Below are 14408 nucleotides of genomic sequence, written 5' to 3'. Positions count from 1 at the left end.
ATGTAAATTATCTAATTCTTCTTTGCATGATTGTCCACATGGATTCCTCTCGGTGCACATGTGCCCTATGCATGCTAGATCAGATTCTTTTTGGTTAACTGTGTCCGTTGGGGCCATGCGTGCATCCAAGATGTCCTCTTATTCCCTCCTTCCCCTCTCCCCAGAGGGAATACAGAGTGGAGCAGGTCCAACAATCCCTCCATTCCTTTTTATCATTCAGGGCAGCAAGATGGAACCCCTGCAGTGATGGTCTGATTCTCTGCACACTGTGCTATCATTAGTTATTAGTGTTGTTCATCAATAGTCAGTGTCTTTATGCCAGTCGGCACAAACAAAAAGAATTTGTTTTAGTCAGATAATTAGTTTGTAGGCCAGACTGTCGACGCTATACAGGGACTCTCACAATAGGGCAAAAACTAAATCCTCAGGGTTCAAAACCTGCCCCTCACGAGAGGCTTCAGTGCCACTTACCAATAGGTATTCCAGGTGCAACTCTTGTTTTGGAGAGAGAGAGAGATTCCTGAGCAGCGATCCATATGTTGTCCCTTGCATAAGCTGACTCAGAAATCTAGAGAGGCGCAACTAAAATCGGTCCTGTGGAGCACTCGGTGCAAGCCTCCATTTTTCATAAAGTCAACCGCAATTCCTAAGTTGCAGATAGAGCCCCAAATCGTGTCAGAGACCTACAGAATTATCCATGTTCATGTTCAGCTTCTAGCACTGATGGGTAAAAGTACATTTGGTGTTCGGTGAGGAACCAAATGTCACTCTCTCTGGCGTTCAGTGGAGCTCTGTCTGCTGCCCTGAAGGGACCCACGTTACATATACACTGTTTTTTGCTGCTAAATTCCTTTTATCTCTTCTCTAGGCTGCAGGAAATGCTGTCAAACGAGCATCCGACAATCTTGTCAGGGCAGCCCAGAAAGCAGCATTTGGGAAAGCAGACGACGATGATGTGGTGGTCAAAACCAAGTTTGTGGGTGGCATCGCTCAGGTTGGTGTGAACATCCAGAGCTACAGTAGGAAAAAAATATTTCCCAAAAATATTGCCTTATGTAACAAAGTAATAGATTCATGCAGTACTGCATGGCAGTTCATTGCAAATAACTTGGCTCAGTATATTTCTGTTATGGACAAATAGTGCATAGAGAGTATAGGCACTACTCTGTGTGTGTCCTGTGCGATATGTTGGACAGTTGTCATGGAAGTTGTTGCCACTGTATAATATCTTTATGTATCCCTCCGTGTTGTTCTTAAATTGAAGATTCCCTGATGCTTAAATTAATGGTTCTTCGCAGACACTCCTAGATCTGCTTTAAATCTTCTGACATCTCAATGCTGTGACAATTTGTATGCAGACAATCTTGTAGTTAGGCAGTGGTGATGAGAATCGCTTCTACTTCATTATTGTGGCTTCAACAAGTATCCAGGACTAAAATAACTTTAAAACCTAGTTTAATCAATTTCTGGAATTGCCACTTACTGAAAATAATGAACAGTTGCTTCTACAGTGGGTGCCATTAAAAATATGGGAACTTGCCATTCCTGAGTGTTTTACAGTGCAGTAATATCTCCCATGGTACTCTTAGGTGTAGGGAGCTACTGCAGGGACCTGGAACAGCGAATGCTCAATTGTTACTGTTGCTCAGTATATTTCATTATGAAGTGTTTGCAGGATAGGTTCGGGTCAGTGTCCCCTTTGTTACTGTGGATGCAGATACTAAAAGAGGAGAGAACATTTTAAAATAGGAAAAGGTAAGATTGTCAGTAAAACAGAAACCACTCAGATTGATTTCTCTACTTCTCCACATCCTGTTTTCACCTGCTCCTATTTTACAGCTAGTTTATTCTGAGACATGTCTGATTGGTGGGCCCGCATAGTGGTCCAATAGACCATCATGGATGGATGGTGGAATATGCTGACAGCCCTTTTTTCCTACAGTCTGGGACCATTGAAGAGGAGGGGAGGGAGCTAACAATGCCCGTTAGGGGCTTGATCCTGCAAAGGACAGGGCATGATGGCCTGGTCTAGCAAAGCACGTGAGCATGCAGGTCCTGTTGAAGTCAGTGGAACTCTTCACAAGCTTAAATGCTTTGCTGGATTGGGGTCAATGTGTTGAACGCTCTGCAGCAATTCACCTTAAAACTATGGTGCACAGACCATGAATCCCATTGTGATCCTTGTCTGTGGTTTTTTTCATGAATCTTGTTCTCCACTATCACAGTCCTTGCTCTTTCTCTCTAGATCATTGCAGCCCAGGAGGAAATGCTGAAGAAGGAAAGAGAGCTAGAAGAGGCAAGGAAAAAACTGGCTCAGATCCGCCAGCAGCAGTATAAATTTCTCCCCACAGAACTGAGAGAAGATGAGGGCTAAACCACTGAGATGTTTTTTTTAAAGAAATAAGCTGAAGGGGGACGGTGCAGCGAGAACTAATCTGACAGCATTCTGATATGCCAAGCACTTACCTAAACAAATTGCCTGTAATAGCTTTAGGTGAGCAGAGGGCAATAAACATTTGTTCTTTCTCATCTGTTCTGCTAAGGTGCGTGCTCATCAAATAGATGGTACAGTGTTAAGCCCACCATTCCTGTTCCTTCCTTCCCTGATTCACTGTATCTCAGGAGAGAATGCCTCACTTTTTACAGAACGTTATAAAATCAGTATTATATCATTACCTTAAGCTTAATCTATTTATTGTTCCTTGACCTGTTGTCAGACGTTGGTAATATTAATAGGAAAACAGTTTATCATAATGATCTACCACTATGGAGCCAGTGGGATTTTTCCCTCCAACAAGAAGACCAAGAGCGAGGTAAATATTTGTTTGAGAGGAAAAAGACACATGAGCGTGTGTTCAAAGGTTTTGTCTTCTTTCAGTGTTATACAGCTGGTTCACCCCACGATTGGAGGGATCTTCTTTGTACCTGTTTGCACTAGTTTTAATAGTTCCTGCACAGTATCCACCAGCTTCTGCTTGTACAGTATTTAGATTCACAGTTCCCTGGCCTGCAAAACATGGCAATATCCATTCTTTTCAGTGTTCAAATAAACCAAGAAATGGAATCTTGTCACAGTCTCAATACCAGATTCATGAAGGAAAATGTTTTTCAATTATATACCTCTCAATGTGCGACAACTTTTACAATACGGAACATCCACAAATATTCAATTAACATTGGACTGAATACCTCCTTTTGAAGTATCTTATTTGGCTCAAACTGTGTGATTTCTGCTAGAAAGTATACTAGCTAAAGTCGAGAATTTATTAGTACAACAAAAGACTACCAGAATTTTTGCTAGTCTCTTAAAGATTTTGTTTCTAATTGTTTTGCTTCTGAAATCTAGATGGGTTGTTTGTTCATTTGTTTATTTGTTTTTGTTTTTTGAAGAAACCAATAACTGTTTTAGAAAAGGCCCTTTTCTGAAATATAAAGGAACATCTGCAAGTCTGAGGTATGGACACCTGGCAGTTAATATTGTCCTAATTTGCATTGATCAAAATGCTCTCTCCAAGGAACTGCATTGCGAAGAAGAGAGAGCAGAAATTGTGCTTATGTCTTGAGTTGCAAAAGGTACTGTAACTTTCTCCATCTCTGATGTGGCATAAACCCACAGTGTGGACCACAGCTATCGCATGACCTGTTCCCAAGATAGATAGAGTCAATGGTGCGTGTTATGTCTGATTAAAAACAATGCAGAAACTGGAACTGGCAAACGCTACCTATTTGATCAGCTACAGAAAGAAGGTCTTTCTTCATCATGCTTTCCCCAGCTCACTCCCACCTCTGCACAAGCCTTCTGAGCAGATCATGTAACATCCATTTGGGTCAAAAATGTTGCTGCTCCCGTCCTTCTGAAAGCCACACTGCCATTTTCGATAGCTACCACTAGTTCAAGCTGAGCCAGTTGTGTTAGAAGCCTGCCCACTTGATTGTCCTTGTTTAGAAGTACTTGTCACATAGACTCAGAAGTAACCCTGTTGTGTTAGGTTATCAATTTAGATATTGCTAACTTCTCATTTAAGTTACTTGCATGTATCATACCTATCGGAAATTTTGTCACACTAAATCGCAAAAATTTATAGAAAATAAATACTAAAATGTACCAAGTTTTTTTTTTTTTTTTTTTTTAAGTGTCTCTTCTCTGATGCTGAAGTATTTCAGACTCAGTAGAACTGTGAATTCTCAATAAATGATGAGAAAGCAATTGGCAAGCCCTAAGCCAAATCCTTATGATAGGAGCAGATATGGATTTGGATAGTTGTGTCCAAAATGAGCCTCTGCCCCAACTGTACACCAGGTGAAATGAGACAACAAAGTATGTCAGGCTTCCAGTTTGCAGCTTTTTCTGTTGCTTACCTGGATAGTATCAGCATTCCTGTCATCCTTGCTTGAAAGACTTTTTTTGAGGCGCAGGGGGAGGGTTGTGGTTTGTGTCTTGTAGACTTGTTGTTATGCTACATACTGCTTTTATTTCAGCCTTTAAGTGTCCTGGTGTTCACTAACTGCAATTTAAAGTACTCCCAGGGAAGATGACATTTTTACTAATAATGTACCATCACTTCATTGTGGTCACTTTACTAAAATAGCAGCATTTTAATTGCACAGATGGTGTGAATGGTATTTCCCTGTTTTAGGAAAAGAATAAGCCAATACCCCAGTAAAATTAAATTATATATAGAAATGGTACTGCTAGGATTTTTTTCAAGTTTATAGAAATTTTTATGTTCAAATCTTCCTCTCATCAAAGTTGTTAGGGAAGTTAATTTCAGTACTGTACTTCAGGGATGATTATTTCTTGATTTTAATAGTCTACCTTTGTTGAGAGACTGTAGTGGTTAGGCTCTTTTCTCCTTAATCTTCTGGCCAACAAAGCAACTGCAGTCAGAGTGGGGCTTATCTGCACAGAAGTTACCGGGCAGCAAGCCAAGGTGTCAATGGGCTACGGACAGTGCTACAGTGCACTCTGGGACTTTCAGGCGTTATTGCGCTGCAAGTTACTGCACTGTAGAGTCACACCCTGGTTTGCCATATAGACAAACTTGGATATCCAGCAGACTAGCTAAAGTGCTTTTGAGCTTGATATTTGGATTTTGATCTGGGAGACAGCTAGACCCACAAACTCATCTGAAGTCTATTTCATTTTCTTCTCATCTTTGGGACTTGCAGTAACACTGAAATCAAAGTTAGAACATCTGTGGTGTTTGTGTTTAATGCAGTGCAGTTATTTGGCATGGAGACTTGCAGCAGAAAATCACAGGTAGGGATGAGGATTGGGTAGTAATTAGACATATTTTCTTCCTTATCTTTTCTTCTGGGTTTTAAATTTTGAAATAGCAAACAAGTTACGTAATATCTCGCCTATCTTCATGATGTGGAACTCAATTTAAGAAATGTATAGAAATTAAAAACAAAATGCCTCAAAGTTCTCTGTGTACAAATATTCTAGGGTGGCTTTACACAATGGTCCAGAAGATGAATTGGAATTGGAGGGAACAACACTGTAGTTTATCTAAACTAGGCCAGTGAGGGATGGGGGAGAGTTTTTTAAACCAAAATTGAAGACTGAGCTCTTACATTCTTTTGTCCAGTCCCCTTTGATCTCTTGCATCTTCAGACTATTTTTTATGGCAAAATCTATCAAAATTTCAGCACGAATGGTCTTTTACATTTACCTAGCAAATAAGCAGATTTTTCTACCCACACATGACTGAAAAAACAGACCAGGCCCCAGAACATGCTGATGACAAGGCCATCAAGGAATACATCAGTGTTTTGTACCATGGCTGATCCATTCTTCCGATCATTACTCCTGGAGCTTTTAGTGCCTTATTATGTATAGTAAAAGCTCCTGCCCTGTTACTACAATATGCACTTAAAGTTGGTAAAATTCAACTTTTTGTACTGTTGGTTTCTGTGAGTTTATATAGAAATTTGGAAGATTCCAGTAGATTCGGCTCATCATCCCTAGTCAATATTAATCCTGGAACTTGTTTTTCTGTATTTGCAGTAATATAAAGAGAAATACACTGCTCAAAAGTATGTGCATTTGTTAATATCTATTACTAACAATACTATTCACAAACAACGTCACTCACTATACAATTCTGATACTCCCATAGAACTTACATAGCACCTACAAAGTCAGTACTTTTTTTAGGTAATACATGTTACCTGTCTACTACTGATTACTGTAAAATAACCATTTACTCTGGACTTACTACATTAACTAATGCTGCAGTGAAATCTGACAAAGTTAGGTGCTAATATTGTTGATGCAATATTCCACAGTAAGCAAAATCTCAAAAGAGATGAAGCTAGTGGATTTGCTGAACTTCACTATACCTAGCAGAGATGTGGAATAGTAGTGTGGTGGGTAGAGTAGAGATTTGTCTTTACCAACCATCCTTAATAACACTAACCAGTGCAGGAATACAATTGATAATAAATGGGGTAAAAGCAGCATAGGAAAGCTTTGCTATCATTTTGCTGAACCAGAGAAATTGAAGTAGATCTCTGTCTTTCAGCGACAAAAAAAATCTTTCTAAACTGGGCATGGGCCAACAGGATTACATGTCCTATCCACCTATAGCAGAGAGCTGGCAAACTTTACTATGCACATCTTAATAGCCTAACACCTTCATGGCATAGTTCTATTCTAACTTGCCTTATAAGGCAACCAAGTATCCTTTAGTGTAGAAATGGTGTAAACGTGACACATTTTTTTCCATGTCCTTTATTTCATTTGCATGGGTCTCATGAAAGACATTTACTTTGCCTAGTGAGAATTCCTGTCCATCAATAGAGTAATATATTGAGTTGTAAGTAATTAGGACTGCCTTTATGTTGCTTTGAAAAATCAAACCACTATGGATTTTTTTTCTATCTGAAATTTACTAACTTTATTAATATGGTTGCAGCTGAAGAACCTTTTGAGTGAGACAGTTTTATAGTGGTGTGCTTGCAAGTCGTGCTGGAGTTTGTGGGTGTGAGCTCCTGTTCTGTAGCTCAACTTTCTTATAGAGCTTTAACCACACAGAAAAGCATGAAGGGGTTTAGCCATGCTGTTACACTGTATGTGTGCTATTTATCTGGCCACAAAAAATATATTTTGTATTCACCAAAAATAAACTTTTGAAGGAATGACCACCTTTCTTTTGCATGCGTGTGTGTTTGTGTGGCTTGACCTACTTCACGTTCCTTCCCACAGATTGGCATGGAAAGGTTCATATTGCCCTGAATCCAAGCTATGTGGCATCCTTATCAGTTTGTGGAAGTGGGGCGGGGGGAGGCAAAGCACTAATTTAAAGCTATGCTGAATAGACAGAACATCAGACAGACACTAATGAGTCTTCAGCACACTTTTGAAGTAAACAAGTGTTATCTATTTACAGCTGTGGTATACAACAGACTCATATGCCAATAGTTGGAGCATGTATGGGGTCTTTATTCTTTGGTTCTTATATATAACGCTGCTTCCATTTCACTCAGGACTTTTGTAGGTCAAACTTTATATGGAGATAGTACCACAGTATCCTGGATGCAACTTTGCATGCAAAATGGGTGTAGCTGTAAACGATGGAACTGTTTATAGTAACAGTTCTTCCCACACTAAAATCAAGTTTCCGGTTTCCCTTGGCTGTGACCATCTTTACATCGGTGTCCTTGACATCAGTACTGAAGTCACCATGGCTGCAGATACTAGCTGGGATGCTAGCAGTAAGCTCTGGTTATCATGGAGTTCTATCACCATCCATGTATGCACCTGCTGCCCATGGTACCGGTGCTAGTAGGAATCTCCCTTCCTTCCTTGTTTGCTCTACTTGGGGAGAAGGGTTTAAGAAATACATCTTGTAGTGGTTGGTCAGATCAGTGTTACAGAGAGGGGTGGGATGCACTGGCCATGCCATAGGCAAACTTATTTTTAAAATGTGTTTAATCTTTTAAAAGGAAAGATTCAGAGGCATCTTGGTGTTGACTGTCTTTTCCTAATATCCTCGTTAAAACGGCTTTGCTTTATGTGTAAAAACAGCACATTTCTGAATGCCAACCCAGCAAAGTCAGCTTGGAACTTAGAGCCAAGGGAGGCTCATTTCTCAGGCTTCGTTTCCTGCAACTAAAGGTTCCAAAGACTAAACTGTGCCCTCAGTCATGCTTGTACTACTCTCTTCACTTAAATTTTCTTCATTGCTTTTGTTTGTTTGCTTTTTCCTCTTATTACTTCTGCACAGCTATGGGAGAAGGCGTTGGGTTCTGTTCATCCTTGGGCATCCTCAACTGAATTGCTCACTAAACCTTAAATTTGTGCAAGCCCACTAGTTATTTCCTTTCAAAACACTGGGTTGTTTTAAAAATTGGCACCATTGGCTTAGTAACAACTTAGCACCTCACTCACATGCATTAAAACTGAAGTTCATCCCAAAATAAAAGGAATTTATTCTACGACTTCACCCACATCTAACGTTGCTTCTGAGTCTGAATCCCTTTATTTAAAATACTGTGCGCAACATGCAGCTAACACGAAGCCTAGCCACCTACGAGAGAAAAGATTCTTTCATGTTTGCTCACCACAGTAGTCTGTTATCTTGATGTTAGCCATGTAGTATGTTCAGCATTTCAAAGCACATGAAAAACCATTAATAGTGCTTTAGTACAGTGAGGAAGCTCTTCAGGTATTTTCTTAATTTATTTCTTGACCCCCCCCAACCCAAGTGCTGGGTTTGAAAGTTGCATTTCTAGCTCAGATCAACATCCAGTGGTCCTAAAGCATTAATATAATCCTTTTATTTTGGAATAATTACCAGGATGTTCTTCACTTTCTAGGGATGTGGGTTAGCAGGTTCCTGAAGTCCTTAAGACCACTGCTGGCATTCAGTAAGGTGTCATTGACTAATTAGAATATGTTGCAGTTAAAGGTATTCCACCATTACATTTCCTTATTAATGATCTTTCACTTGTAATAGCATTGGAGACATATGTTGCATTTTATTGGTCTAAATATTTATTGGTATAAATTGAAATATTAATGATCCCAATTTAAGCCATGGAGAGAGTACCCAGGTTCCCTGGTGATGGACTTTCATATTTGATTATCTTGTATTTTTGTTTTCCAGCCTAATAATACAGTAAACTTACTACGTACCTAGTGTCCACTAATACTGCTACTACTAGCGTGACTTATGGAATATAAAATGTATTCAGGCCCAAATTCAGCAAAGAACTTCAGCAAATGCTTAAGTCCTATAACTTCAGTGGGATTCAGCCACGTGCTTAAAGGTTAGCGCATGCTTACGTGATTTGCCAAACAGGCTTATATGAGAGGAAGACAGTGTCTGGATGTATGAATTTTGTGCACCCCCAATTCCTGTTAAATGGATAGGACGGGTACTCAAGGAATGCAGAGTCAGGCCCAGAGCATTCTTCTTTTTATCGTGCTTTGTCACGGTTGCCTTCTCCATTGAACAAATGTCCCCTACATCACCTTAGTGTGCTTGAGTATTAAAAATGATTCCTAGCTCTTGGATAGCATGTTTAATCCACTGATCTCAAAACACTTTACAAAGGAGATATATGTATCATTATCCTCATTTTACAGGTGAAGAAGATAGAGAGAAAATGACTTGTCCAAGGTCACCAAGCAGGTGTCCTTGGAAGTAAATATTTACTCTTGCTCCAACACTGGGAATGAAATAGAATAGCAATGATAACAGAGCGTTGATATCTATCATTCTGTTTAGTTCATTGACTGGTCTGCTTTACTCTGTTACATCACTTTTCTGTCCTCTGTCATGTACACAGAAATCAAACGCCTTCTTCTCCTGTAATGTATATAGCAAAAGGGTTTAAACAGTGATTGTGATTGATGCCAAGAACAACTCCAACTTTCACTGCAACCTCTTTAAACAAACATCCTGTCTTCCAGAATTGATTTTAATCTGCAAGACTGTCTCTCTTGCTCGTTGTCTTGGGTTTGCCTCGTTTCATATGAAGTCCTGCTAAGTCACTGGATTCAGTCCTAACTTCCAGCTTTTGCAAGGAACACCAACTCTGCATTTTTCTTAAGACTCCGAGTCGGCTGCAAGGGAAGTGGCTGCTTTAATCCTTTTGACAAAGCTCTTGCAGCTTATTTTGATCAGACTCCCACTTTACCCAGGCAGTATTCAAAACTTCATTGCAAGAATTCTGAGGCACTGAGCCATTTGGCACAGCAGTTTTAACCACAATACCAGTTTTAAAGTTTACCCACAAATGCCTTTAATCTTCTGTAGCTATGTGAGATTTAGGCATTTACTGCCAACCTAGTGACTCTTGCTGTCTGCCTGCTCTGATTCATTTTTTCCTAGAAACTATATAAGAATGAGCATTTTGCCTGGTTTAATACCACTTTGCAATTTTGGAAAATAATGGAGTTGACATGGTACTAAATTTTAACAAAGATGCTGGGACATTTTCTCTATGGCTAATCAAAGAGTTATTTTTGGACTTTTTTGCATTCTCTGCGTAGGTTGTGAGTTGTATGAAATAGGGGGCATTTAGTCATCTCATCTCAACACTGGCCTATCAGTGTAACACTTGAGTGGATAGTAAATGTCTTATCTTGAGCCAAACCCTGCAGTCTTTGTTGTGGAAACATTGTCTTAAATAACAGCTAAGGACTTCAGGATTGGTATTCAGTGAGTTCTAGAAATCCAGTCTTTGTGGAATGAATATTCAGGGTATGACTAGTGCATAATTTGTGCCAGGGTTGAACCCCAGCACCTCTAGGCTTGCCGCGTCCGTTATGAAAGTAAAAAACAAAAAAATTGCTTGAGTCCCAGCACCTCATTGTTTGAGCCCTGGGACCTCTTTCGTTACAAATTAAGCACTGGGTATGACCCCAGGCAGAGAGGCACTGGAGAGCAAGTGGGCTTAAAAAACACTTCAAGTCCAGGTGAACTTTTGCCTTGCGTAGGTTTTAGAAATTCAGCTAAATGTTTTGTTTTATTTTATTGTGTTGTATTTATGTTTTTGGCTGAATCTGCATTTCTTTGGGTTTATCTGCCTTTGGTCAGCTTTCTTCCCTTGGAAGTGTGTGTGTGTGTGTGTGTGTGTGTGTGTGTGTGTGTGTGTGTGTGTGTGTGTGTGTGTGTGTGTGTGTGTGTGTGTGTGTTGGGGAGAGAAGGAGATTTTATGTTTACATTTTCTCCACAAAAACATGAAGAGCGTCTGTTACAAACTGCAGTCAAATCCTGATCACTGCACTGGAAATCAATGAATTCAGTGGGAGCAGGAGCCGCTCCATGTCCTGCTCACTTTACTCATGCTAGCTTCCCATTGGGAGCAGAATTTTGCCCTCCTGTGTGTAAGGTAAGTACACAGAACTATTGCCCTCTCTGATCAGTCACATCTCCATCTTGTGACAAAGTCAGGCTGCACAGCTGCAAGAGGGTGTTAGCCCATGAATGATAAAGGCCCTTTTTCCTACAAGCTGAGAAGAGGTTATCTTGGGTCAGTTAGGGACACCTGAGTCCAATTAAGGGCTGCCTGCCACCTTTTAAAACCCCTCTGGTGGGAGAGAGGAAGGAGAGAGGACAAGCTGCTGCAAGGCTGGTGGCAGCAGGGAGATAAGCTTCTCCAGGCTGAGAGTGAGACTGGAACTGCTCTTCTCATACGGGAAGCAACCAAAACTGAGTGCCTGTTTAAAGGAAGGACTGACACCCCGGGGCCAACAACGGCACAAAACTCCCCACCCCCAGCGAGAGGGCCAGGAAAGGAAAGGTATCTCCTTTGTGGTTTTCTTTTTACATATTGGTTTCTTTTTGTTCGGTGGAGGAGCTCTCGTTAGTCCTGTCCTGAGGCCTACTTTGAAAATACTGATAAGTAATCCCAGAGGGGGGAAGACCAGCACTGTCCAGAGTGCGGCTGATTGACCCCAGCCCCCACGACCAGCGGGGAAAGTGTTACATCTGGCGAGACGGAGGAGGTGCCTTGCCACAGTATCCTTACCCTTTCCCTCATTAACATCCTATACTGAGGTCTGCTTAAACTGGTCTCAGCAGCACGCAAAATAGGTCTCAAAGATGGGTGAGAAGAGCCTTTGCTTTTAAACACAGCACAAATGTTTTCCCAAGACTTCTTTGAATCTGTGTTTCTGCTGGTCTTGGAAGAAATTTAGTTAAATTAAAAATGTTTCAGTGAACATTTTGACATGCTGGAGCAGTTACATGTCTCTCTGCTTCTTGTGTTGCAGAGGACATATTTTCATATAGGAAGACGATGTACAAAAATCTTAGTAGTGCCAAGATAGGAAGATCTGCCCCAGGAAACCAGCCGTCCCTTCTCTGCTGGCTTTCTTACAGGACTGCTTGTACCTAGGCTTAAGAGCCAATTCCCAAAGTCTCCAGTGATCACACAATGGTATGGATACTTCTTAAGGCAATAATCTATTCTAACCAAGTGTCATATGGACTTCACTACCTCAGGCATGCCCAGAATAGCTCACGGTCTCACAACCCATCCATTTGAACCATACAGAAACCTTCCTGGTCTTAATCTCATTGTTTTGAAATGGTCTTTGGTAGCTTTCAAAAAGTGCAAATCTTACTGCGTGTTCCGTGAGGAAATGTTGATGGCTCTTTCTGTGGAGTCTTTTGTTACCAAGGTTGATTTTTTTATTCTCGTGTCACAGAAGATCACTCTTCATTTGGCTAAACCCTCACCACCTGAAAAAGAGGTACGGGCTAGAGGCAAAGAGGAGTTCTTAAGGTTTACCATAGTAGAAATGGCCAGTGCAGGACACCTCTTTATTCTGCTCCTAGGTCCGAAAACATCTGTTCTGTATCTGCCATAGCAAGGTACAACAAGTGCTGCATTACTAGAAGCACTGTCAGATGCCAATAGACTTATTCAGAAGGGATTGGGGCCCATTCAACTTGTTGCTTGTGTGTTATAACCGGTCCTCCATTCTGTTTCTGTCTTGTCTATTTAGATGGTAAACCAGTTCTGTGGCTTGGATTCCCATATAACCAGCAAATTCTGGAACAAGCCACAATACAAAGGAATTTTAGGCTACTTATTAACTGCCTAAAAATTTCTTAATGTGTAAAGATGATTCAGTAGTGCCAGCTAGCTAAAAATGAAAATTTACAGCTGCTTTACAGGACTTTACTTCCAAGCCAGAACTGGGCAATGATCTATCAGAAACAAACCAGAGTGAGTATGTACAACGTAAACATCGACAGCCGAACAGGATGCTCGAGTGACATAGGAGCCTCACAGTCTGGTCTTGTATTATAATTCCAGGGGTGTTGCAGTGGGAACTTGGGGCTGAGATGATACAAAAGTCATGGTGAGGGAGCTAGGTTGCTGAATTATAGAGAAAAGGGTCATGTTTAAAATTAGATAAACTCAGGTTTTGTTGCACAATGCCTTTGATTTTACAGACAAGTGGATAAAGGTTGTTGAGACATCCCCATTTTTCAGGGACACAAGGCCACCTTTGGAGAGCAAACAGAAGCATATGGTAATCAAAGTATGTTGAAAGTCATGACTTCAGTTCTCAGAACTTTAATAGCTGAATAGCTAAGGAAAAATAACTCATCCCTGGCTGGTCTCTGCAATAACAGACATCCAAAAAATGTCTGGTATTTTTTTGGTTCACTACATGGGAGCAAATTTCTTAAATGTTTCCTCTGGATTTAGAATCTACTATTCTTAAAGTTTCAGCAGTGACGAAGGGATGGGAATTTTCATCCATTGTAAGCACAGTTAACATGAATTAGCTTGAGAGGATTGTAAATCAACATCCCTGTAAATCATCTGTTGGGGAGATGGCTGTGAAAACATGATGATCCCATCTCTGAAGTATTTTGCTTTAGACTACTGAGTTTCAATAAGCATGTGTAATCATAAACACTTACCCAGCAGCCTCATCCAACCCTTATTCCTAAAATGTGCCGAAAAGCAATAAGATTCTAGTTCTGCTGTGAGTCCAGTTCTCTTCCACAGCAGCAGAATTATCAGGAAACGTGCTGCATTCACCCCTAATGTCTAATGTGAAGAGGAGGAGAGGAACTAGGGCTGTGAATGGAATGGAAACTAAGAGTATGTCTATGTGGCAAGCAGAAACCAATGGCAGAGTGTCCCAGAACCTAGGACTCAAGCTCCCAGAGTTCATGTTGTTGCACTAAAAATAGCTGCATAGACGTTTGGGCTCAGAGTATAAAGCCCACCCCTTTCCCGGCCTTCAGAGCTAGAATATAAAGAGCAGTGCAGCCACGGTAGCGCAGGTTTATGGCAGCGGAGGCACGGCTGTGTTGAATATGTACCCACTGTTTTCAGGCAGGTTTGTTCTCATCATGGCTAAACTGTGCCCCCACTGCTGCTATACCCCATGCTACCACAGCCACACTGCTATCAATCATCACAGG

The 14408-nt window shown here is 40.8% G+C and overlaps 1 protein-coding gene across 4 annotated transcripts in view; it reads left to right on the top strand.

The window, feature by feature from the left end:
* TLN2 (talin 2) overlaps positions 1-3708 on the top strand; it is a 301840-nt gene extending 298132 nt beyond the window's left edge. For all 4 annotated transcript variants that reach the window (XM_067534804.1, XM_067534801.1, XM_067534802.1 and 1 more), the window contains 2 exons: positions 869-994; positions 2246-3708. In XM_067534804.1, coding sequence (XP_067390905.1) covers positions 869-994; positions 2246-2374 — 255 coding nt within the window. In that variant the 3' untranslated portion in view covers positions 2375-3708. The remainder of the gene's footprint in view (positions 1-868; positions 995-2245) is intronic.
* Positions 3709-14408: the final 10700 nt, after the last annotated feature.

This window comes from Emydura macquarii, unplaced genomic scaffold (assembly GCF_026122565.2).
Source record: "Emydura macquarii macquarii isolate MOO-44397 ecotype Brisbane River unplaced genomic scaffold, CSIRO-AGI_Emac_v2 contig_3451, whole genome shotgun sequence".
Taxonomy (NCBI): domain Eukaryota; kingdom Metazoa; phylum Chordata; order Testudines; family Chelidae; genus Emydura; species Emydura macquarii.
Note: the sequence above shows the minus strand (reverse complement) of the source record. Positions and strands in the feature narration are given on the sequence as shown.